The 25,290-nt window shown below is 36.4% G+C and overlaps 1 protein-coding gene across 8 annotated transcripts in view; it reads right to left on the bottom strand.

The window, feature by feature from the left end:
• Positions 1 to 25,290, bottom strand: part of LOC150099873 (protein hu-li tai shao-like) — a 542,656-nt gene that overhangs the window by 477,387 nt on the left and 39,979 nt on the right. For 7 of the 8 annotated variants that reach the window (XM_090404245.1, XM_090404250.1, XM_090404252.1 and 4 more), the window contains exon 3: positions 441 to 634. In XM_090404245.1, coding sequence (XP_090260371.1) covers positions 441 to 613 — 173 coding nt within the window. In that variant the 5' untranslated portion in view covers positions 614 to 634. The remainder of the gene's footprint in view (positions 1 to 440; positions 635 to 25,290) is intronic. The other variant, XM_090404248.1, reaches the window with a different exon arrangement.

The raw sequence follows: 25,290 nt of genomic DNA on the forward strand, positions 1-25,290 counted from the left end.
CAGAAATTCCACTGAACTTGTGTTGCAGACTTCTTTTTCTCAAACCAAAACACACGATGTGCTCTCTCTGCACCATCGAAATTTGCCATTTTCAAATAGTGTGACATATCACACCATCTAGTGTTGTCATTTGGTAAAGTTACATGACTAAAAATTTATGTGTTTCACTATATTATGACACTCAGCTTTTGTACATCTTCCGAGTTATTCTTTTTCCTGCAAAGTTGTATGCATACTTTTGGAACGCCCTGTATTTTACTTATCTGGTAATATGCTGTTACCTTCTGTCTAAAATATCATTACTAAAAGAAATTTTAAGAAATTAGTATGCACAGCTGAAATTTGAAAATTAAGAGAAATGCGCAAAGTGCATACCACACACACTTAAAAATAACCTTTACATTGAAAATGAACATAATGTATGTAATAAAAATAAATACCTGTTCATAATCATTTCAACTCTCTTGCGTCGTTCCATTTCTTTCATATCTTGTTCAATATCAGGAGGACGCCACATCTGACGTTGACTTTCTGGATCATCTGGATCATATGTTTCAATTAGTTTGGATTCATTTTCAATAGAACCATTCATCTTTTCTTCTGTATCTGACATCCTTGAAATCTAAATAAATTCCTGCAAAATTAAAGACATGCAGTATCACTGCACTTTTGCACCTATGTTACTGTTATTGTAGCATAATCCATAAAATATTAAATTATTAATACTGTGTAATGCACTTAAGATGCTTTCCTGGGTTAAAAAAAAAACTATTAACGTTAATGGATACTGATTCAATTTTAGATAATTCTCACTTGAAGATTTCCAACTGAGAGAATTTTATATTAGCAAAATGGACCTAATGCATTAATAATATTGAATAATTCACTCATTTCTTTGAATATATATACAAATTTATAAAAAATAAATAAGGCACCTAATCTACTCAATATTCCAGCTGTTGCATTTTAGTGGATTTACCCACTAAAATTGATCTTAACCACCTTACCAGCCATTATGGATCAAATACACATCCTCATACGCTTCGTATCCATCACATATTTCAATGTAATATCAATGGTATTAAAATTTTAACATGCACTTCGTATCCATGATAATTTTGACGTCTATAGACGTCTTGGCCGGTAGTGTGGTTAATAAAGCCTGAAACAAGTCTAGACGATAATCTTAAATATAATGAAAGGCAATGAATGCTCTCTAAAAGAAATGTTCTTTCCCTTGGATAAAAATTAACTTGTGACAATTACTCTCAGTCCACCAAAAATAGATATAAGTTAACTTTTATGAACATCATGTGTTTGTATACAAGAGCAGAATATGAATAGCTAATTTTTGTAACTATTTTGCAAATTTATGATGAAAGGTAACACATTTACTTATACCAGTTGCTGCATTTTGCAGGGTTTAACCAATCAGCCAAGTCCTCAACCTACAAATATGTGACTTTCAGCCATTTGTGCTTTTATTAGCTGTTGTCTTAAAGCTTTATTATTTAAGGAATAGTTTGCATAGACTTGCTACTACTGAGGGCAAAAAAATCCTCACTTTTGATTCCTCACATAAAACAAAAATTAATACATTTATAATTTTGCAGAAGGGAGTTACAAAAAAAAAAAAAGAAAGAAAAAAAAAGGAAACATCAAAAATTACTTTGCATTACTTAGAGCAAAAAAATTCTGTGAGAAGTACTTTGAAAATGGCAGCATATCAATTATATTTATTCTGACTGTACATCTATGTACTTGTTAATAAAACTTCTATTTTATTCCTTGATTAATTTTAAAGAAAGTTAAGCCAAAATGCTTGAATTACTCATCCTTTTTCTGTGTCTACTCCTAGCTGTTATTAGCATTTAAGTTGTTAATCTCTAGCACAATTTATGTGCAGGAAATGTCGATAATGCTGGAAGAAAGCACTTTTTAATATATTCCTGTGCACCCTTAATAAAGGAATTTAGTTCTGGTTTGTTCTGTGACAATGACAACACAGTAAGCACTAACACTATTCACAAATATTGCTCTGATTAATTATATTCTTGCTGTTTTTTATATTATGTTAAAATAGATTTTTAGACATAATTAAAGTTCTGTATTTATGTGTATAAGCATTCAAGAAATAGACAGATACCAAACTACACTAAAAATCTAGTTTAAGATTATAGATTGTGTATATCGTATAGATTTTAAAAAGGAAGAGAAATTATTATCATTATTATTATCTGAAATCTCCAAAGAGGTCACGGACTCATCAAGGGAGGCTATAAATCACCCAAACCAGCTGTCATACCTTCCCTTAAATTCATTCACACTAGTTGCCCTCACTACCCCTAAAGGCAAACTATTCCACTCGCTCACTGCTCTCTGGGAGAAAAACCTAGCTTTACCCTCTTTGACTGCAAATAAATGTAACTTCCATGGATGTCCCCATGTTCCCTCCCCACCTTTCATATAACGAAAAATTTCAGATATCCTGTAACATTCATTCAAAAGTTTATACACCTGTATCATAATACTCCTCTTTTTCCTGTTAACCAGAGTCTGCAATCCACATACTTGCAATCTGTCCTCAGTTCACACTAGATGCCCTCACTACCTCTAAAGGATCCGGATTATGGGATCTAAATCCTATAATCCAGGTATAATCTTTATAACTCTTCTTTTACACCCTTTCCAGAGCTTCTTTATCCCCTTGGAACCCAGGAAACCAAATCTCGCACAATAATCCAGGTGGGAGTCTTATCGAAGCCTTATAAAGAGGCAAAATGACTTCCTTATCCTTACATGTCAGGTTTGCTTCAACATCATAATTATCCTCAGCATTTTATTTACAACTTTGCCTATATGACCTTTGAACTTCTAATTCCTCTCCACCAAGATCCCTTGCCTCCTCGGTTTCTTGTAGCATAACCCCCCGCTAATATAATATGCCGCTGGAACTCTAATCGTGCCAAAGTGCATAACTTTACACTTACTAACATGAAACTGACAGCCATTTTCGTTTGCCCAAATTTCCAGCCTATTCATAATCATATTGTAAGTGCTGAATATCAATAGCATTCCTGATTTGCCTGCTTATCTTCACATCATCGGCAAACAATTGCACATCTGATGTTAGACCCTGCCTGGTGTCATTCACTGGTCTGGATTACCTGTTTGAGGTCTGAGTCTTAATTTGTTCTGTAAAATACTTTTATCATTTTCCCGAGATATATAGAAGTTGCTAGTTGGATGACGTCTTCAAAAGGTAAAAAATTTTCAAAAATGAGTAGAATGCCAAGCTTTATCCGAGGCAGTGGGATTAAGCAATATTTACTTAACTAACGCCTCTGTAGCGCAATTTGAAGAACGACGGTACATTGTGCCCTTCGGTTGGAATAGACCTAAGTTCGATTCTCGTCGTGAACGGGAAGAATCTTTATATGGGCTTTTTCAATCAAAGGTGAGTTAGCCGATCTCATACAGAGGTAGCAGGGCTTTTTCTCCTGGAAACTCTGGTTTTTCATCCCACATACAGACAAATCATCCCTTCAGAACACACACAATTTACAGACAAAAAATACTAGTTGTGGTGGTGGTGGTGGTGGGCGGTAGATGGTGTTGATTGGTAGTAGAGGAGACAGTTGTATAGTAGGTGTCTTCCTGCAATGAGTCTTCGGACTCCTTGGAGGTGTCACAAATAATAATAATGTGCAGAGTGAACAATAATGGCTCAAGGACTGAACCCTGAGGTGCATCACTGATCACCTTAAACCTGGCAGATTCACACCCACTGTACACCGCTTTTTGATATCTGTCTGTCAACCATCCCCTGATCCAAGTCAAGAGTTTATATTCCAATCCCATATTCCCCAGCTTATGCAATACATTTTTGTGTATCCTATCAAATGCCTTAGAAAAATCCAACATTATCATAGTCTATCCATTCCCTTTATCCAACTCGGCCAACAACATAACAATATAAAATATGAGCAAATTGCTAAAACATGACCTTCCTTTAGTACACCCATGCTGCTCCTTGCAGAGTATAACTTTTTTGTCTACTCATTTCTGTATGTGACTTCTTACCAACTTCTCTAAAATCTTCACTACCACACCAGAGATACTGATAGGTTGGTAATTAGACATCAGTTTTTGTATTACCCTTGTACAATGGAACTATCATACATTCCTTCCATTCCTGGGCCGAGACTCAAGTTATACACCCATGTGAAAGGCCTAGCCAATTCAGCTGAACATTCCTTTAGCAAATGGGCTGATATTCTATCTGTCCCTACAGACAAATTGTTATCCGAGTAATTGTTATCAACAGCTCTTCAACATCATTTTCATGCATCTCTAACTCTTCATCCAATGTAGCAGTAGCACTGTGTACCATGCTACATACACCTGGTTTATATATCATAGCAAAGTGATGACTCATTAGCTGAAAACTCATTAGCTTCTGACACTTAAGTACCACCTGCATTCAATAAAGTCATTTTTCTACATTCATTCTTTCTTTTGCTTGTGGCATAACGATAAAATTATTCTGGATTGCCTTTAGCTTGCATGCCTCATTTCTTTTCCTACTCTAATTTAGCTTTCCAGGCAGTACTCATTACTTTTCTCGCCTGAGCTTTATATATTTCATAACTCCTCTCATTCTTATTCTCAAGATATTCTTTCCACATCATCTTCTTGTGAATCTCTTGCTTAATAAAATTGCACATCCATTTCACTCCCAACCTATTTATTCTTCGAATACTTGGGATACATTTAGATACCACCTGATTTAAGCACTTTTTTTAAAGAATCCCATGCATTGATGACATTTTTCCCATTCAGTAACTGATACCATGGGACGAAAGAGTATTTTCCTAAGTTGATCATAATTTCCAGCTTAGTTCATAATTACCGTTAATAATATATCGAAATATAGGATGTATTTAATATACTCTATTTTGATATGTGGCAAAAGTAGTTCTTTACTTATATCATCAGGAAATATATGTAACAGGAGATATATGATACAAGTCATATCAGTTCAGAACAGGAAGTGATCCTAGACTAGTAAGAGCTAAAGTTATTATAGAACACTCAGCAAGTCAGAAAGAAGAAATTAGTAAATACAACCAAAAAACTTGACCCTAAGAGAATAATTGAAAAGCAAAAAGAATGTAGAAACACAATAAATAAAAAATTTTTATTAATATTTTTGAAGAGGATGTTGATAAACTAAATCAAGCAATAATAGATATCATAACATCTGCAAAGAATAAAGAAAACAGGAAACCATAAACATGATGAAAAAGAGAAGAGATACAAAAACTACTTCAAAAATACATTATCCAGAATTATACAAAACTATAAGGAAAAGAGTAAGATATGAAATCAGAACACTAGAAAACTCAAACAAATAACAGAAGATAACAAAAATATGAAAATTCTAAGAAGCCTGATGATTATCATTACTATTACTGGCAACTCCAAGGAGTCCTTAGACTCATTGAGAGAGGCCCTAAACATCATGTCAAGAACTATCCAACATTTGTGCAGTTTCTATCATACTTTGCTTTGAACTCATTCACAGTCATGGTACTCAATAACAGGCTCTGGAAACCTATTTCACTCATTCACTATTCTCCAAGCAAAAAACCTAGTTCTAAACACCCTTGCTAACCACTCTTACTCGAGTTCTCCAACTCACCAGACCTGTTCTGAAACATTTCATCTGAACTAATCTTGTAAAACCTTTCAGCTATTTGTATATCTCTATCATATCACCCCCTTTTTTGCCTATCAATCAGTTTCTGTAACTCCCAAATCTTCAACCTGTTCTAGTAAGGTTCATTCCATAGCCCTACCCTCTTGGTCACTTGCCTCTGGATCCTCTCTACCTCCTCATCACCAAGAAACCCTGGCACCCAGATCTGAGTGCAGTAGTCAAGATCAAGTCTTATCAAGGCTCAATAAAAAGGAGCAATAACCTGCTCGTGTCTGCTCATCAAAATATTATTCAGTAACCAAGTGATCTGATGACTGCTTTAGCCATTTTGTTATGTTCCCCCCCAAACTTTAATAACTCCCTATCTACTAATACTCCCTAGTTGCTAAGGAGTGTTAGAAAGTCAATTTCCTGTAGCTGTATTCCACCAATGTAGTATATAGCTGATAATCATTTCACTCCAAAATACATAACTTTACACTTTGCCACATTAAAGTGACATCCATTCTCCTTTGCCCAGTCTGCCAATCTAACCAAATCATCCTGCAAAATTTTGACATCTGATTAACTATTGCTCTATCCAACTCTGCATCATCAGCAAATAACTGAACAGTTCCTCTCAGATCCTTTCCTATATCGTTAATGAGCATTAAATAGCAGTCCCAGAACAGAACCCTGCAGCATGCCACTAGTCACAGGCCTTTTTCTGGACTCTACTCCTGAATAAACTAATCTCTGATATCTCTTAATTGGAAACAAACACTTAGCAGCAGCAAAATAAAAGACGGTACAATAACAAAAAATCCAAAAAAGGAATTATCAAAAGACTGGAAGAACTTTACAAAGAACTTTATAAAGATAAATCAGATAAAACTATACAGAATAATGTAACTCCAATATTAAAAATAATTTTGAACTACCGATAACCTAGAAACAAGTACATGAAGCTATATACCAAATGAAAAATGGAAAAGTTCCAGGAGAAGATGAAATGCAAATTAAATTAATAAAGATTGCTGGTGAAGAATTAATAAAACATCTAACAAACCTTATCAACTTATATATTGATAAAGGGAAAATAGCTACAGTCTGAAATAATGCAAATTATTGGTTCTGTATAAAATAATTACTAAAAAGATAATCTGGATTTAAAACAACCAGTAGAGCAGGATAGATTCCTAAAAGAATATAGTACAATCAACCATATACATGCACTGAGGCAAATCGTGGAAAAACAACAGATCAAAAAGCCTGTTTAGCATTTATAGATTATGAAAAAGCTGACAGCATCAAAACTCCTGAAATAAGAAAAACTCTAGAAAATCAATCCATACCAAGTGAATATATGGAACAGCTAAAAGAAATATACAAAAATGGAACTTCAACTATAAGACAACAAAGAGAAAGCAACAAGATCCTTAAACAACAGGGGATAAGACGAAGTTTCTATATCCCCTAAAATTTTTACAGCAGCACTTCAGGAAATGATCCAAAAATTAACTGGAGTTCCAAAGGCATAACAATAAAAAAAGTGAAAAATTAACCAATTTAAGATATGCAAATGATATTATATTAATTGCAAAATCAGCACAAAACCTACAGAAAATGATAAATATATTGAACATAGAAAGAAAGAAGATAAGGTCTTAAAATAAATAGAGAAAAAACAAAAGTTAAACAATAAAATTTCATGAGTCAATAGAAATAGTCTCCACTTATGCACTTGGAACAACGTGTAGAATAGGTATCCTCCTTTGATGAGCGACTCTTTGGAGGCATCACGAAATAATAAAATAACTTTTTGACACTGAAAATGGATTACAGAGTGAAATTAAAAGAAGAATACAGTTAGCCTAGTAATCATTTGTGAAATTGAGCTACACCTTCAAAAATAACTTACCCATCTGCTTGAAAAGTAAAGTATTCAATCATGTACTCACATTACCAGTACTCTCCTATGGCTGAAACCTGGGCACTAACTGAACAAATGGAAAAACAAATAATGGTGAAGGAAAGAAGAATTGAGAGAATCATCTTAGGAATAACACTAATGAGTAAAAAGAGGAAGGAATGGATCAGATCGCAGGCAAAAGTCTTGGAGCAATAGAAATTGTAAAAGCATCCAAATGGAGACTGGCAAGACACCTGGAAAGAGAAGGCTAGAACACCCAAAAAGAAGATGGTCAGATGAAATTGAAAAATTGGCTGGAAAGAGATGGACAGTGGAGGCAGAAGACCAGGAAAATTGGAAGATTATCAGGGAGGCCTTCATTCAGAAGTGGATCGAAAATGGCCGAGAAAGAAGAGACATATCAGCTTAAATAAATACTCTATAAATCTAAATTATCTGCTGTTTAGGCAGATGAATAATTACTAAAAAAAAACTGCTATAACAAATCTGGAGTGAATATTCATTGCTGGAGTCCTTTAGTGATCAGCATTTGTTTCAGACAAATTATAGACTACAACCACGTTAGAAATAATTATTTTAATTCCCGAAATTTTGACCTTCATATTAAGGTCATCATGGACAAGCTATATTACATTTCAAACAGTATGCAAAAAAAAAAGAGTAAATTATTTGATCAACGGTTATTCTACTGGCCTGACGTCTAGTGAAAAAAAAACTAGATCAAAGTATATTCTATTTATAACATCATCAGAGAACAAATTCATGTGGATAGCTTTATTACAGCAAAAGTGGTGTCCTAATTTAACATGGGCTGTTATATTAGAGTTAAGATCCTTGGTTATGTACAGTCCAATTTATAATTAACTCTTAGACTAAAAGAGTATTATTAATATTACAGGCTGTTCAATGAGTCCAAGGATTCCTTAGACTCATCGAGGGAAGCCCAACATCATGTCAAGAACAACTATTCAACATTCACACAGTATCTATCATATTTCACCTTGAACTCATTTACAGTCATGGCACCCACAACAGACTCTGGCAGCTTATTCCACTCATTTACCACTCTCCAAGTAAAAACCTAGCTCTAACACCATTGCCAACCACACTCTTACCAAGCTTCCATGGATGGGCCCTAGTCCTCTTACTACCAGTCCTATTCTCAAAAATATCTTCTGAATTAATCTTATAGAAACCCTTCAGTAATTTGAATGTCTCAATCATATCACCCCTTTTCCGCCTATCAACCAATTTCTGCAGCCCACAAATCTTCAACCTGTTCTCATAAGGTTCATTCCATAGTCCTGCTATTATCATGGTCACTTGTCACTGAATCCACTCCACCTCCTCCCAATCGAGAAGAAACCCTGGTGCCCATATCTGGGCACAGTAGTCTAGATGGGGTCTTATCAAGGCTCAATACAGAGGAACAATAACCTGTTTGTCTCTGCTCGTTAAAGTGTTTTTCAGCAACCAAGTGATTTGATGAGCTGATTTTGCCACTTTTGCAACGTGTCCCCTAAACTTCAAATCCTTATCCACCAACACTCCCAAATCCCTGGCCTCATCAATCTCCTGGAGTACAGTTCCAATGTGACATACAGCTGCTAATCTTTTCACCCCAAAATGCAAAACCTTACTTTTTTCCACATTAAATTGATATCCATTTTCTTTAGCCCAGTCCTCCAAACTATCCTGCAAAATTTTGACATACTGAGCATTCACTATTGCTCTACCTAACTTTGCATCATCCGCAAACAGATGCACAGTTCCTCTCAGATCCTTTCCTATATCGTTAATGAGCATTAAATAGCAGTCCCAGAACAGAACCCTGCAGCATGCCACTAGTCACAAGCCTTTTTCTGGACTCTACTCCTGAATAAACTAATCTCTGATATCTCTCCATCAACCACCCACCTATCCATCTCACCAACCCTATATCCTTTCTCATATGCTGCAGTTTACTGATTAGAATTCCATGTAGTATCCTATCAAAGGCTTTAGCAAGGTCCAGTAGAATCACTGTAAACCCGTTACCCTTATCCAGTTCAGCCGTCACTGTGTTATACAAAGTGAGCAAGTTACTGAGGCATGATCTATCTTATGTCACCACCTGGATGATATACTCTTGCAAAGTGCTCACTCGGTAATTCTACTATATCAACTGATTCGGTTACATCTCTACCATCGGCATTCTTTAAAATCAATCTGCCATATACATTTTTTCTTTTACTTGCAACATATCGAAAAAACTGTTTGGGATTCTCTTTAGCCTGCATGGCTAATGTTCTTTCATAATCCGCTTTTGCTTTTCTTACCACACTTATTACCCTTCTGGCCTGGGCTTTACACCGTTCATGTGCCTGCAGGTCACCTTTCTCCTTAAATTCCCTCCACAGTTGTTTCTTTTTTTGCAGATCAAGTTTAATGGTGTTATTCATCCATTTAATCCCTACCTGATTTATTATTCAGACTCTAGGTATACAGTCAGCCATTGCCTCCTGCAAACACTTCTTAACCACCTCCCATGCACTATCAACATCCAGCCCTTGCAGTTGTACATGCCATGGCACTGAACCAATCAAACTCCTAAACTTGTCATACTTACCAGCCCGATAATTCCACATGTACTGTCTTAATTGTAAATTTCACACCTTTAGCCACCTCCCAAGTCAAGACTCTATAATCACTCAACAATTGGTAGCAATATGGTCATATTCGTTACAGTCAAATCCTCAGATGCAATTACTAGGTCAAGCACTCTCTAACCCCTAGTATTTTCCATTACATGCTGTCGCAGACAGTTATCCCTTAATAACTGCATAAAATCCAATTCCTTCCTCCCATGTGTCCTCTCTTCCCTCCAATCAATGCTACCATAGTTGAAATATCCCATAATAATTACCCTCCTTCCACTCATTTCTTCTATTTGCTTATCTCCACCATTATACTTCTATTATACTTCACCATCTTCTATATCACCACTTCTATACTCCACCATCTTTTCCATCACCTGGTCTATAGCAGCACCCAATTGTATATTTTGTTCTGCTAGCCTCAATCTCACACCAAATGGCCTCAAACGTGCTCTTTTCTCTATCCTGCAATTCAACTTCTATTCTCCTTGGCTGCAGCTCATTTCAGCTATCATCAATAATACTCCTCCCCCCCCCCATTTTATTCTCCCTGTCATTCCTGAACAGACTATACCCCTCGCATTCAATCCCACTAGCTATATCATCTTCAGTCAGCCATGTTTCACTAATGCCAATAACCTGTGGTCTGCAAGTGCCAAGCAAGGCCAAAAATTCTTCCTTGTTCCTAATACTCCTAGCATTAGTATACATTAATTGCAGACCCCCGTTAGCCCCATCCCTACCGTGATGCCTTATACTACTATCCCATTCTGATTTGTTATCCTTATTCGCTCGGGCATATTATACTCATTCATACACTCAACTGCCTTCCTAAAGGTCTTAATATCTACTCCCCCCCCCCTCCCTGATTCTGCACATCCACTTCATTCAACAACACTTTTTCAAGTCTCCTTACACCAAATCCATTCAAATGCAAACCGTCCATCTTATATATAGATCCTTTCGCACATCTAACTCACTCCACACATCCACACCACTCATCCTGCATAACCCATGCATAAAGTCATTTGCAATTATGGCCCTCCTAAACTCTTCACTGTCATACCGTGGAAAAAGACTAATCATCCTCACTCTCTCTCACTCTTCTCTTTTGCTACCTCTAACAATTCCTTCAGGTCCTCTATCATTTCCATTTTATCTCCTTTCAAATCATTCATACCTACCACCACTATCATTTCTTTCACCCTTTGCTTTTACTCCCTAATAGACTCATGTCCTTAATGGTCACACCAGGTTGGTACGATTTTGTCAAATTCTCTACTATCACACTTCGTACTAAAGAATCTCCATAAGCACTCGCTCCTTCATTTTGTTTGCATTCACAATCACACTCTTATTTTTCCTATCATACTTTTTTTTTATTGGCTGATACACTCACTAGACATTTGTGCATATGCTCCAGCTGCTGCTTTGCCCTATATATATCGCTCTGCTCAATCGTGCGATCTCAGTATGTGGGTAGAATACGTGCCTTCCATGTTCTTGGGATTTTTAGACCATCGTTATTAAAATTAGGGTGGTTGATAAGAATTTCACATGCCTCCTTAATTTTACGTTCATACAAAACATTTTGGCGTGATGTAAACAGGTGCCTTTCCAGTTAATTCTATGTTGAGTATTCATGGCATGATCAGAAAGGCTGGATTTACCATAGTTATTAAATTTAACACTGAGTCCTAGACCTACTGGGACTTAAAGAACCCTGTGTCCTGACCATTTTTAGTTCTATTTAAAAAATTGCTGTGAAGTATTTCTATGGAATATGTAAAATAATTAATTTTTGACTTTTAGTCAGCATCTTTGGCAATTAATTGGAACAAAAATTTTAGTTATACATGTGGTATGAGCTCCAGAAACTGGTTGCAAGAAATCTAGGTTTTTGAAAAAAATAAAAAGTTAATTTACTGAAATAAAGAGCCAAAAGGCTTCACTTTGGCGATGAAAAATTACATAAATTAAGTAGATATTAAATCCAACATTATTTCAAAGCCGAATACAGAAACTATAAAAGTTTCCTGCTAAAACTGATGTGAGAGCATTTGGGAATACTCCTTTTTTTTCTTTTTTAGGTTGGGCCCAATACACAAGAGGTTGGCTGGTCAACCTATAGTACATTAGTACTATATATGGGTGATGGGTTGTGAAAGGAGAAACTTGGTTACATTTGATTTAAACGCTGCATATTGTATTCCTTGGGAAATATGTCAGGGGGAAGACTGTTCCACACAGTACTGCAGTAGCAGGGATGAATGAGGAAGGAAAAGAAACTTGTTCTGTGGGTTTCGAGGTGTACTGTAAAAGGATGTTGGGTGGTAGCTGTACATGTTCCAATGTGTTTAGTCCAATGTGTTTTGCGACTTGTATAGTGTTAACAGCTGTTTAGGGGTGAAGTAACGTCTTGAGCAAAAGAGAAAACCTAGTTTTTTGGAAGCTGAGGATGCAATGGTTGCGATGTCTTTATGCCAGGAGAGGCTTGATGTCAAGGTAATTCCGAGAAGAGAAATTTCATCTTGTCTGTGAATTTGAGTTTCATCGAAAACAATGCTGGGGGAAAATGGTTCATTTTTGTGAGAAATAAGACAGAACTGGGTTTTACTAGCGTTGAAGTTGACAAGGTTGTCTGAGTCCCGTTGGCAGATGGCTTGGAGGTCGGAATTAAGGGCAGCAGTGGTTGATGTTCTGTGGGTTAAAGCGAGTTGTGTAGAGTAGGGTTTGTCAAATGAAAGTGAGGAATGTAATGTGCTGTCATCTGCAAAACTGTGTATTGGGTTAGAGGTCAACTGAAATAGGTCATTGATAAATAGAAGGAAGAGGGTCGGTGAGAGAACTGAACCTTGAGAGACTCCGGCAGTAGTTGGATAGTGAGAGGATAGGGAGCCATCTACCATCACACATAGTGTGCGTCCAGACAGGAAGCTGGCAATCCATCTGCAGAAGTCCTGAGGCAATCCAAATGATGGGAGTTTGCTTAGTAAGCCTTTGTGCCAGACTCGGTCAAAGGCTTTGGAGATAGAATGCAATTACTTGAGATTCACCAAATTTTTCCATAGCGTTTCTCCAGTGATGGGTGATGTATGAGAGTAGATCTCCTGTTGAACGGCTTTGACAGAATCCATACTGGTGGTCGCTTAATAGTCGTGTACTTTCAAGGTAGATTAAGAGTTGAGAGTTGATGATTTTCTCCATTACTTTTGATAGGACTGAGGTGGAACGGTAGTTAGATGGCAGTAATTTGTCACCCTTTTTAGGAATGGGTTGAATATAGGCCAGTTTCCAGGTTTTGGAATATATACCAGTGGAATAAGAGAGTGTGTACAGGTGGCATAGGATAGGAGTCTGTTCAGATGCACAGACCTTCAGGATAATTGGAGGAATTCCGTCTGGGCCAAGAGACTTTTTAGTGTCTAATTTAGACAGCAGGTTTGCGATGCATTTTTGGCAAAAGGATACAGGGAGCATTGTATGTTGGGCAGTTGGAATGACTGGAGGGCATTTGCCATTGTCACCATACTATCGGTTGCCCTAGCCAAACCTTATAGGAGACATGCATGCTCAAAGCACTCGTATATTCGCCTCCTATTGGTCCATCTCGATAAGGTTTCACTGGTCTGACAGCTGTTTCAAACTGATTGGTTTTCGTCAGAGACCTAAGAGAGCAAAAACTCTCAGTACTAAGGAACTTGAAACGTCTGAGAGTTCCTTATTACTAAGGCCTTCTACTTATATTTACTTCTTCAAAATTCAGTCTAAATATTGCTTAGATGCTAAAAATTATAAATAAAATTTATGTGTGTTATTATGATGAAAATATCATTTTACATAGTCATGTGCATCACTATAAATATCCACTATTGGCTACAACAGTCAAGTGGTAATTGAATTAGGCCATTCAGTTTTTGAAATGCCACAAACTCATGTGGATCGCAAACGACTCACTGGACAGCCCTCAAATTTGGTCATCCCTCATTCGAAGTTCTGCGTCACTTTTGTTTGACCTGGGGCTCACATTTGTGGGGAGATCTGCTTCCTCTTGTTCTGGATCAGTCTGCCCAATCATCTAATTCAGATCCTTCGTTATCGAGTATTTCCTCGAGCATTTGTTCTAATTCACGTTCACTCAAGAACTGTTTTACACCCCTGCTTTGGGCACCACCAGGTCCTGGTCTGTCCAATGTGACAGAAATTCAAACTGATCTCTCAGGTCACAAGAAGAGTTATGAATCCCTTATACTGTTTAGATTGGAGCAGCCAGAGTTATGACGGCACAATGTAATACAAACATGCCCACTTGCAATCATACATGATGCAGCCGATGGGCAGGCGTTACAATATACTAATATAAATTACATTTTTTATTGATAAAATCAACCATCCTCATGGATAATGAAGCTGATGGTTCAAATTTAACTACAGTACAGCCTGATAATGAATTTCAAGCATATATTTTTATTATTTTCAGAATTTTTAATTCAGTGATGTAAATATACATCAATGAGATTCTGGGTTCATGTGTGATCAATGTATATTTACATCGATAGGACTCTGTGTTAATGTGCAGTTTATGTTCCTTTTTTCGAATAGGAACTGTGCATCCTGTTTCACTTATACATGGCAAATTACAGGTGCAATGAATACGGTATACTCCAGGTGGGCCAGCAGAGGAAGGAAGTGGATCCTTGGATGAGTTGAATAAGTTCTTTAATCTTGCAGGAGGTTTAAAGGTGGCATTAAGGTTGTATTTCTGTAGTGTTCTGTTTATTTTATCTGATATCCCTTTAATGTATCGAATGGTTACAATTTTATTGTAATCTAGTTTGTTTTTAAGTGATGTCTTGAAGAATTTTATTGATAGTATTTTGGCTGTAGCCATTTTTCAGGAAGGTATTGCTGATAACTTTTAATTCATCTTTGTTCACTGGAGCAAATCTTTACAGCAGTTTTTTTTTTTTTTTTAGTGTATTAATGACACCTAGTTTTTGTGTTGGGTGGTGGTAAGAATTTATATGTATATATTGGCTAGTATGTGTAGGGTTCCGGTAAATAGTGAAGGAAAGACCTCTGGAAGGAAGACATGTGACAGGTATGTCTACAAAAAGGCAGTGTATTCTGACTTCTCAATTGCAAATTGCATGCGTTTGTGTTGTTTGTTTAGGTGGCTTAGAGAAGTGTTTGATGTCTGGCGGCCATGAGACCAGATAGCAAAAGCATCGTCAATGTATCTAAGGCAGACTTTGAGTTTTAAAGTAAAGGAATCTAGAGCATGTTGCTCAAAAGCTTCCATATAAAAGGTAGCAGTTGGGGAAGATAACAGAGCCCATGGCTGTGACTTCTTTTTGTAGGTTGAAAATGTTTTGCCATGCAAAATACCCAGAATGTAGTATACGTGCAAAGAGCGCTGTGATATCGGGTGAGAATTTGTCCTGTAAAAGAAGAATTGCGTTATTGATTGGAACATTTGTAAAAAGGGCAGAGCCAGCAAAACTGATTTGATGTCTTTCATTTTGTTTACAAAGTGTTATATGTTTTTAATATAGGACAGGGAATGACCCAACTCCTTGAGAGTTGATGCTAGTTTCTTGGCTAGATAAATAGGACTAAGTAATCCATCATCTTAACTCTAATATAAGAACTCTCATGTTAAATTAGGACACCACTTTTGCTAATAAAACTATATGAATTTGTTTTCTGATGATGTCATAAATAGAATATAGCTTTGATGTTTGTTTTATTCCACTTGAGGTCAGGCCAGTAGAATAATGGTTGATCAACTCATTTCTCTTTGGCATACTGTTTGAAATGTGATATAGCTCGTTTCAATATATGTGTGTGTGTGTGTGTGTGTGTGTGTGTGTGTGTGTGTGTGTGTGTGTGTGTGTGTGTGTGTGTGTGTGTGTGTGTGTGTGTGTACTCCAGATGAACTGTAGATTACAATACCCAAACATTATTCAAGAAAAAATCAATTTGAAAACAAGAACCAAACACTGGAGATTCAATGGCAAATCCCATGGTGGAATAAGGATGTTAAAGAGGCAGTGAAGGAAAAAAGGAAAGCATATCAAAAGTTCCTGGAAGGATATCAGCTTGTGCTCTTACAGAATACAGAGAAAAATGTAAGAAAGTGAAACGCTATGCAAAACTAGCCGAACAAGTCATAGAAAGACTTTGGTAAGAACCTAGAAAATAAATATCAGGAAGGTGGCTAAAAAATTAAAGGAATCAGATGACCGAGGCGACGTGAAAACTGAAGATATGTTGGATGTCTGCAGTAATTACTTTGAAAGCTTGCTAAATGAAATAGGCAGTGACTGCATGGTGGTAGAAAAAGGTTGACAGGAATGCAATCAGGAATACTTATCAGCATTTTATGTAGAAAAAGCATATCAAAAACCTGAAATGTGAAAAAGGCAGCTGGAGTAGATATTTGACCAGAAATGCTCAAATGGAGGTTTAAAAGTTTTACAGTAGCTACACTGCATAATTCAGCAAGTCTGGTGAGAAGGTCAAATTTCAGATGACTGGAACATAACTTTCAAGGTACCTATCTATAATAGGGAAATAAAACTGAACGTGAGATTAGAAGAATTTCAATAATAAGTGTGCTTGGTATGATTTATGCAAATATACTTGAAAAATAGCTAAGAGAAATTGAGAAAGGGAAGCATGGAGAAGAACAAGCTGGATTCATGCTAAACAGGTTGTAAGGATCAGATTTTCACTTTGAGACAAACAGTTGAGAAATAAGAATATAACATGGCTCTCTATGTTTTGTAGATCTGGCAAAGCCACGTGACAATGTCAAGAGAAAAGCTGTTCGAAACATTACAGTTATATGGTGTAAATGCGACGTTATATCAAGCCATACTTAGTCTATATTTAAGTTGTAAGTCAGCAGTTAGATACAGGATGATGGTTTGATGTAAAATCAGATGCGAGACAAGGGTGTATATTATCTCCACTATTATTCATCATTTATATGGATCACATTATGAAGTAAAGTGGAAATGAACATGTAAAAATTAGAAATATGTTCATCTCAGCTCTTTGTGCAATCTTTATGCAAATGATGTTATATTCCTAAATAAATCCAGTAGAAGTCAGCAAAGGTTCCTTGACTAAACTAAATAACTGCTGTAATAAATTTGGTGTGAAAATCAGCAATAAAAAGAAAGACAACGAAAATAGGCAAAAACATTTAAAGCATTAACTGCATCCAGAATGGAGAATCTATAGAACAAGTAAATCATTTCAGCTATTTAAGCACTATTTTTAGTGAAGATTGAAAATTAAATATGGTAATAGACAGAGTTAGCAACACTGGTATGGTGAGAAGTCAAATGAATGAATTTAATATGGAATAAGAAAGAAATTAGTCAAAGCACTAAATCGGCTATAGTACAAGACTGTGTTCAAACTATATTTTAACTTGTGCATCCGAGATGTTGGATTAGAAAAGTCTACGGACTTTTCTCAAAGTTAGATCGAATTACGGTAGCAATGCGTAGTATGATGTTCTCTCAAAAGATGTTACTAGCATGAATACTAGCATCAACATGTGACCGGTAGGACAATCGAACAAAATGGCCAAGGCAGAATTGTCGTTCAAGGAATGCCAGACCATTTTAAAGTGGTATTTCAAATTTGAGAATATTGTTGAAGTTCAATGACAATGGAGGCATCAGTTTGCAACACAACCTCCAACACTCCTGACAATTGCTTGTATTCGTGACAAGTTTGAAACCCATGGTACCATGTGATGTGCAAAAGGGAAGAGCTGGGAGGCCTCGAACAGCAACAAGTCCTGCTTCCTCTGCTATGGTTGAAACAGTTTACACGCTCGCCACAGAGTCTACCACAACGTGCATGTGAGATACAAGTTAGCAGTGCAAGCATACAGCACATTCTTAAAGCAGCTAAATAGAAAGTTTACATCCCAAGATTATTACATGCAATGAATGAAGACAATCCTGATTGATGAATGCAGTATTGCTAGTGTGCAAATAGGAATGATGAGGAGTTTGTGAGGAAGATGGTTTAGTCTGATAAAGCACAATTTAAGCTTAATTGTGTTTACTGGGCTCCAGAAAATCCAGACATTCATGTGGACAAGGCAGTCAATTTATTGGGGTTCAATGTCTGGTGTGGATTGTCATCTAGGGGTTTAACAGGACCATTCTTCTTTGAATGGTACTGTTACTGGTCAAGTGTACCAAGACATGCTACGCACATCCATTTTACCCCACTCGTGCACTTCATGGGAATGATCACGTTCTCTTCCAACAAGATGACGCGCGACCCAGACGTGAGAGCTTATCTCGATCTGTTTGCTGGGACAACCGATAGGATGAACAAGTACAGTTGAGTTTCCCCCATGTTCTCCTGATTTAACACCCTTGGACTTCCACCAATGGGGAAGTTCAGAAAGAAATTGAAACACGTTGCGCAACAATCCCACCGGACACTTTGGCTAACGTTGCCCAAGCAGTAGTTCGTTGTAATAATAAGTGTCTAGAGGCTAATGGTAACCACTTTGAGTACCTTGTGTAATTGTAGTCAAAAGGTAACTTGTATTCATCCCTTGATGGCTATAAAATTTAGTATTACAATTATTATACAGGTTTTTCTTTTGCTGAAGTGTGTATATACTCCAGATGACCTTAACATGAAGGTCGAAACGTCACGAAATTAAAGTAATTTCTAACACGGTTGTCTCCATAATTTGTCAGAAATGACCTCCATTTAAGAAATCCATGCTGACAATCACAGAGAATACTGCTGTTATCAACCCATTTCTCTATCCTGGTTAGTTCTCATTAATTTCTCCAATACCTTAATTCCATATTGCCATACAATTTGTAGCCACAGCCATATCACCACTTTTAAGCAGTGGTACATTTTACCTTCTTTCTGCTCTCTTGAGACACCTGCACTCATTAAAAAAAATTATGGAAACAACTACTGTTATAGTAAAATTTCTGTTTAATATAAACCAAAATAATCACTCTACATTTCAACCTTCATATGAAAGTCATCATCTAGAGTATACACATATACAAAGAAACAAGCTACATTGCAATCTACATGGTATGCTAAAGTTATAGTAATTTGGTTAACTGTAAAATTACTGACCTGACCTCTGGTGGAATAAACTTTACTACATCAAAGCTAGAGTCCGATTATTATCTATTTGGTTACAAATCATTAAAAGATATATTAAGCTAGAAAGCAACAATTAGTATAGATAATGGCCAATAAGAGCTGAAATTATTGCTTAGAGTCCTAAACAAGGGTCTGCTGTCTGCACGGTTAGCCTAGTGGCTTTGCGCTTTGCAACCATATGCCTGGGAAAGGAATGTCCTAGGTTCGATTCCCGTCGATGACGTGAGAAGCTTAAGGATCTTCCTCAGCCATAGCCAAGTTGCCGGTCTTGGGCATGGGAAACTGCAGGAAAACCCCTAGATAAACTGCAGGGTTTTTTCCTGCAGTTTATCTGGGGGTTTTCATTCCACAAGCAGGCAAACCGGTCGTGGACACACACAGACTACAGTCAGGAATACTGACCCAGCCATAGGTCTGATTCGTCAGAGCCCAGATAAAATTTTGGGGAATTAGATGGTGCTGTGCTTTCCCGTAAAAAGGGAACTTGCACTGTATCATCACACGATAAGGTAAGCTGGAAAACTTGAACTTAAGCGGGCTGAATGTGTGCCATCTTAGGATTTTTAGGACACCGTTATTGTTAAGATTATGATAGTTGATCAAAATTTCACAGGCTTCTTTAAATTTGCATTCATATCAGGTTTGTATATGATGTAAAGATGTACTTTTCCAATCAATTTGGTGTAGGATGTTTAAGAGGGCCACTAACTTGATTCACTAACCTAAGTTATTTATACACTTTCTGCCCTATAGCAACATCCAACTAAATGTCTTCCTGTCAACTTCTACACTGACTCATAACCATTGCCACTAGTTTCCTCTTTCATGTCTACCGTATATGGACATACTAGGCCTACTTCAATTTTTTTTTTTTTTTTTTTTTTTTTTTTTAAACAAATAGGAATTGTACATCCAGTTTCACCAATACAAAGTAAGTTACAAGTGCAATGAATACAATATACTCCACGATGGGAATTCTCTTGTCCAATGGGGACAAGAGAATCCTTAGATGAGTCCAACATGTTTTTTTAATTTTTATTATAATTATTATTCAGGCCTCCATGGAGTCTAAACTCATTGTGGGAGGTCTTTCCTAGGAAATGCTAAGTCTATCATGCCACTCTGAACTCAGACCATTCTTGCTCTCACCACTATCAGGCAATGCATTCTGCAGTTTAACCACCCTCCATGCAAAGAAACCACTCCTCACACTCTTGCACACGGCTTCCTTTTCGACTTCCAGGGATGGCTCCTTGTAATCACTCCTTTCCCTGTTCCACCAAGCAAAATAATTCCCTAGTGTCAACCCTGTAACTACCTCTCAATCATATCACCTCTCCTATCTATGAAACTCTTCATTCCACATTCCACCAGCTGATCCTCATAATGAACATTGTACAGTCCAGAAACCATCTTTGTTATCTGCCTCTGTATCCTTCCAAAGTTAGTTTATCCCTTCAAATCTTGGGGAGACCAAATCTGAAAACAGTACAAGTATGGTCTGATCAGGTTCTTATACAAAGGAATGATAACGCTCATCTCTGCAGGTCAGCATCCTTCTCAGTATTGCAGCAATCCTCTGGGTTACCTTCACCACCTTTGCAATATGTTCCCTGAATTTCAGTTTTCTATCAATCATCATCCCCAGATCTCGTCTCCCCTATTACTTCCTCCAGTACAGCTCCAATAAAGTATGCAACCTCCCATCGACATATCCCAAACTTCAAGACTTTACATTTTGCTGCATTAAACCGACACCTCCATCCATTGCACCCAATTTTATAGGTGGTTTAATAGTAGCATTAAGATTGTAATGGTATAGAATTCTATTTATTTTAGCTAATAACCCTTTCATGTATAGGATAGCTATAGTCTTACTGTAATCTACATGATATGTATTTTTTATGAAATTTTATAAAGAACTTTTTTCATGGTAATTTTGCTATAGCCATTTATTAATGTATTGCTAATTATTTGTAATACTTTTTCATTAGAGCAAATTGTTATAGCTGTTTTCAAGGGTTTGTTAATGACTCCAAATTTTTGTGAGGTAGTGATAGGAGTTAGCATGTATGTATTGGCCAGTTTGTGTAAGCTTGCAGAGGACAGTAAAGGATAGACTGCCTGAGGGAAGATGTGAGACCAATGTATCCAGGAAAGGAAGCGAGTTTTGATTTTCAGTTTCAATAGTACATTGTATTTTTTTTCCTCCAAAAGTCAGATCAGTAGTTTTAATGGTTGACCAAATTACTTTAGCATACCATGTATATTATAATGTAGCTTATTTCTTTGTATATGTGCATACTCCAGATGACCCAGGACATGAATGTCAAAACAGCGACTATTTTGGTTTATATTAAACTGAAGTTTTACTATAACACAGTAGGTGTTTCCATAATGTTTAGTAATGAATGCTGCTCAGCTCACTCATAATTAAGCCATCCTTTTCAATTTCCTCTATGCTTGATATCATAATTTTGCCCTGATAAGGATGAAATCCGTTTATAAATTGTTCACCGAATATCTCAACTATATCCTCTGTAGCGTACTATTCCACCATCTTCATCCATTAACATCTTACCATAATCATTCTTCCTGCTACTTGCCGGATATTTAAAAAGGCTTTTTAGGGTTTCCTTGGTCTGATTTGCTAATTTCTGCTCATATTGTAATTTTGCTGTTCTTACCAACTGAGTCACCTTCCAAGTCTACTCTTTATACTCCTCATGCAATTGACTGCTATTATTATTCATCTTCTGCTGCCCCCCCCCACAGTATTTTCTTTCAAATTTCATGTTTAATCCTTTCATTCATCCATTTGACAACTTTATTTGGTCTTTTGACTTTCCAAATACAGCTACATACATCGATGTTAAATATCTTTTGGTCAGTTCCCATACAGCATTTATCTCTTTCCTGCTTTGCATCTCATTCCATGCTTTAGCTCCAAGGCCATCTCCTAAGCTTTTCATAATCACCATTGCCTTGTAACTCCATATATATACTTTTCTCACAGAAGTCTTCTTATGGCTAGCCATAACCCCGATGATCACTCACTAACTGGAGAGAAGTGCAAAATCCCCACTCACAATCTAATGAAATTATCAGATTGTGAGTGGGGGTCAATACCATGTGCAAATAGGAATGAACTCTCGATCCTTGTGTGTCCTCTTTTACATACTGCCTAAAGATGGTTGTCTCTTAACTCAAGAAATTTATTTTTCTTATTCCCAAATACTAGCTCTTCATTCCAATCTACACTTCCATAATTAAAATCACCCTTAATTTATCCTTTCAATCATTTATGAAATTTACACAAGACAAATATTTGGGATAGAAATGCAATTGTTCCAAATTAAACAGAAAGCATAACATTAGTTTTCTTTCATCTTTACAGCAAAAAACTTCTCAAAGCTGTAATGGAATCAAATGGCTACAACCCTCATCACATTCAACAGATAATACTTTTACCCAAATAAAGTACTCATGTGAATGGAAGAAGCCAATCACAAGAGAACTTCAATAAAGAAGGGATATAGGCATGGAGATATTGAAATTTTTATATCTTTTCTTTATTATTTTACTTTTATATTATTTTTATTAAATCCTTGTCGGTTGCTTCTTTGTAAAATATTTACTTTGTTTTACTTTTATCTTTTCTTTTATCCGTCTATCTACTTCCTTACCTAACATTATTTCTTGCCCGCCCCCTCTTTCTGCTGTTAGTCAGACCTCGTGTTATAAGTCTATCTAACTTAACAGTCCCTGAGCAATCGCACAATGTCAAATAAGAAATTTATCTTAACGACTGCACCACTTAATTGACCTTTTTATGATTGAAAGTCAGGGCAAGAAGATGACAAAATTAATTTAACACTTCTACACAAATTCTTTATATGCAAGTCCTGGCTCGTTACTATATTCTATTCCCGCAGCAGGCTCGTTAATATTTTTGGGATAGTGCATTGGCTAAGGAATGAGAACCAGGTAGTTACAAAACAAAAACATTTATTATCAAACTAAAAGATGTGATACAGAGCACAAAAGTTAATTTAAGATTAACTTAATCAAAAACACTTTAACACACAAATTTACTTGCTATCTGAGCAACAGAAACTATAGTGCTTTCACTATCAGAAAAACCCGTTTTGCCTTGATATAAAAGTGTCTTCTATGACATAACTTGGCTTACAAGTATACATAAGTATTTCAGGAAGGATTACATTTAACTTTCTTCCAACACATTCAAAACTTAAATAATACTAATTCATACATTATCACAAGCAACTTATGAATTAGATATACTTAACAATACAACTTCTACCCTTATTCAAAATTCAATATAACCGCCAGTTAACAAGTAATCTCTCTCAATCCGTTACGATTTCGAGTTACAATCGTATTACATACTACAAACAAAATAATGGCTTACTTGCCAACAATCTTGAGAGGAAAGTCAGATTTAATCCGTAACACACGTAGATACTTCCATCAGGTCAATCCTCGATAGTTTTCCATCGTCGTATGCACTGCAGTTCTGCTGTAGCTATCTGAAGCCTAGAGCGGGCTGGCGGCAGACAAACATCTAGCATCGGCAGCAGGAAGCACGATCAGGATGATCATTTCAGAACTAGGGAAGGAGCCCTCGTAGGTGAAGTGCCAAGGACCAAAAAGCCAAGAACCATAAAAGGCAGTACGTGCTGTATTGCCTTTTATTCTATTCTCAGTCCTTTGTTTGTACTTAAGAGTATTCCAGGATTAGCCAAAAGCAATGAACGAATTGACGTCATTGCTGGCCGCTTGAGCTTACGATTTTGGTGGCATTCGGCACTAATCCGGCTTAATTCTTATTAAGCTCTTAACAAGAAGTCTAAAGTGCAGGTGCATTTTAACAGCAATTTATACTTTTACATTTTTATATTATTACAACTAAGTACATTTTTTTTCTTATAATTTAAGATAAAAAAATATTGTAAAATATTTAGCAAAAATTCTCTAAAAAAATTAATTTCTCGCGATATTTTACAGTATTTCTCATATGCTGTTCGACATTAACAGAAGAGTACATGTAGAGTCTATGCCATCTCACTGGAAGCTATACAAGAGAATGTGAATGAGGGCAAGGTTTTTTTTTTTTATTTTTTTTTTTATGTTGAATCAAAATTCTTGCATTTGAAGAAAAGACTTACTGTTGAGAATTATTTTTTGTTCATTACAGAGTTAGCAGAGCTAATGTCCAAGCCTACAACATGTTTATGAGCAGTTTTTTTCGTCATTTCTGTAAGTGTGCCCAAAGCAATAGTGTCATGATTGCCTTAATCTAGAGGTTCCAACATAGCACGAGTGTTCTACCACAACGCAACTTAAAGCCTTGTGAATAGAAAACAAGGAGGGGCATGTGATTGAGACATAAGTTGATGAGGGGTTGTTACCAGATTAATGTCAAGAAGATATGTCAGAGTAGAAGGATCCATGGAAACTGTATAAGGAGGATGTGAGCAGGGGAGTGAGAAGTAGGTTCTTTGCATGGAGAGTGAAATTTATTGCCTGAAAGAGTGGCGAGTGTGGAAACCGAACGAGTTCAAGGCATGACTCAATTATCTTTAGGCATGAGAGAGAGACTTGCTGTTGTTATACCCTGATAAGTTAGAATATTGAAATCTATCTTATCAGTGTCTAACAGAGACCACCCAATAAGAAACATATGATTATGCCTGTTATCTAGATATGAGTAGTTATGAATGCATTAATAAGAAAAGAAAAGAAAGAATTTTAGAATAATGAGATGTTACTTACTTGTAAAAAAGGAATGTCAGAAAAGAGTGCCAATATTAATTGTATAA

The sequence above is a fragment of the Typopeltis vanoorti genome, chromosome 14 (genome assembly GCF_054136105.1).
Source record: "Typopeltis vanoorti isolate ZY-2024b chromosome 14, IOZ_Tvanoo_1.0, whole genome shotgun sequence".
NCBI classification, from domain to species: Eukaryota; Metazoa; Arthropoda; class Arachnida; order Uropygi; family Thelyphonidae; genus Typopeltis; species Typopeltis vanoorti.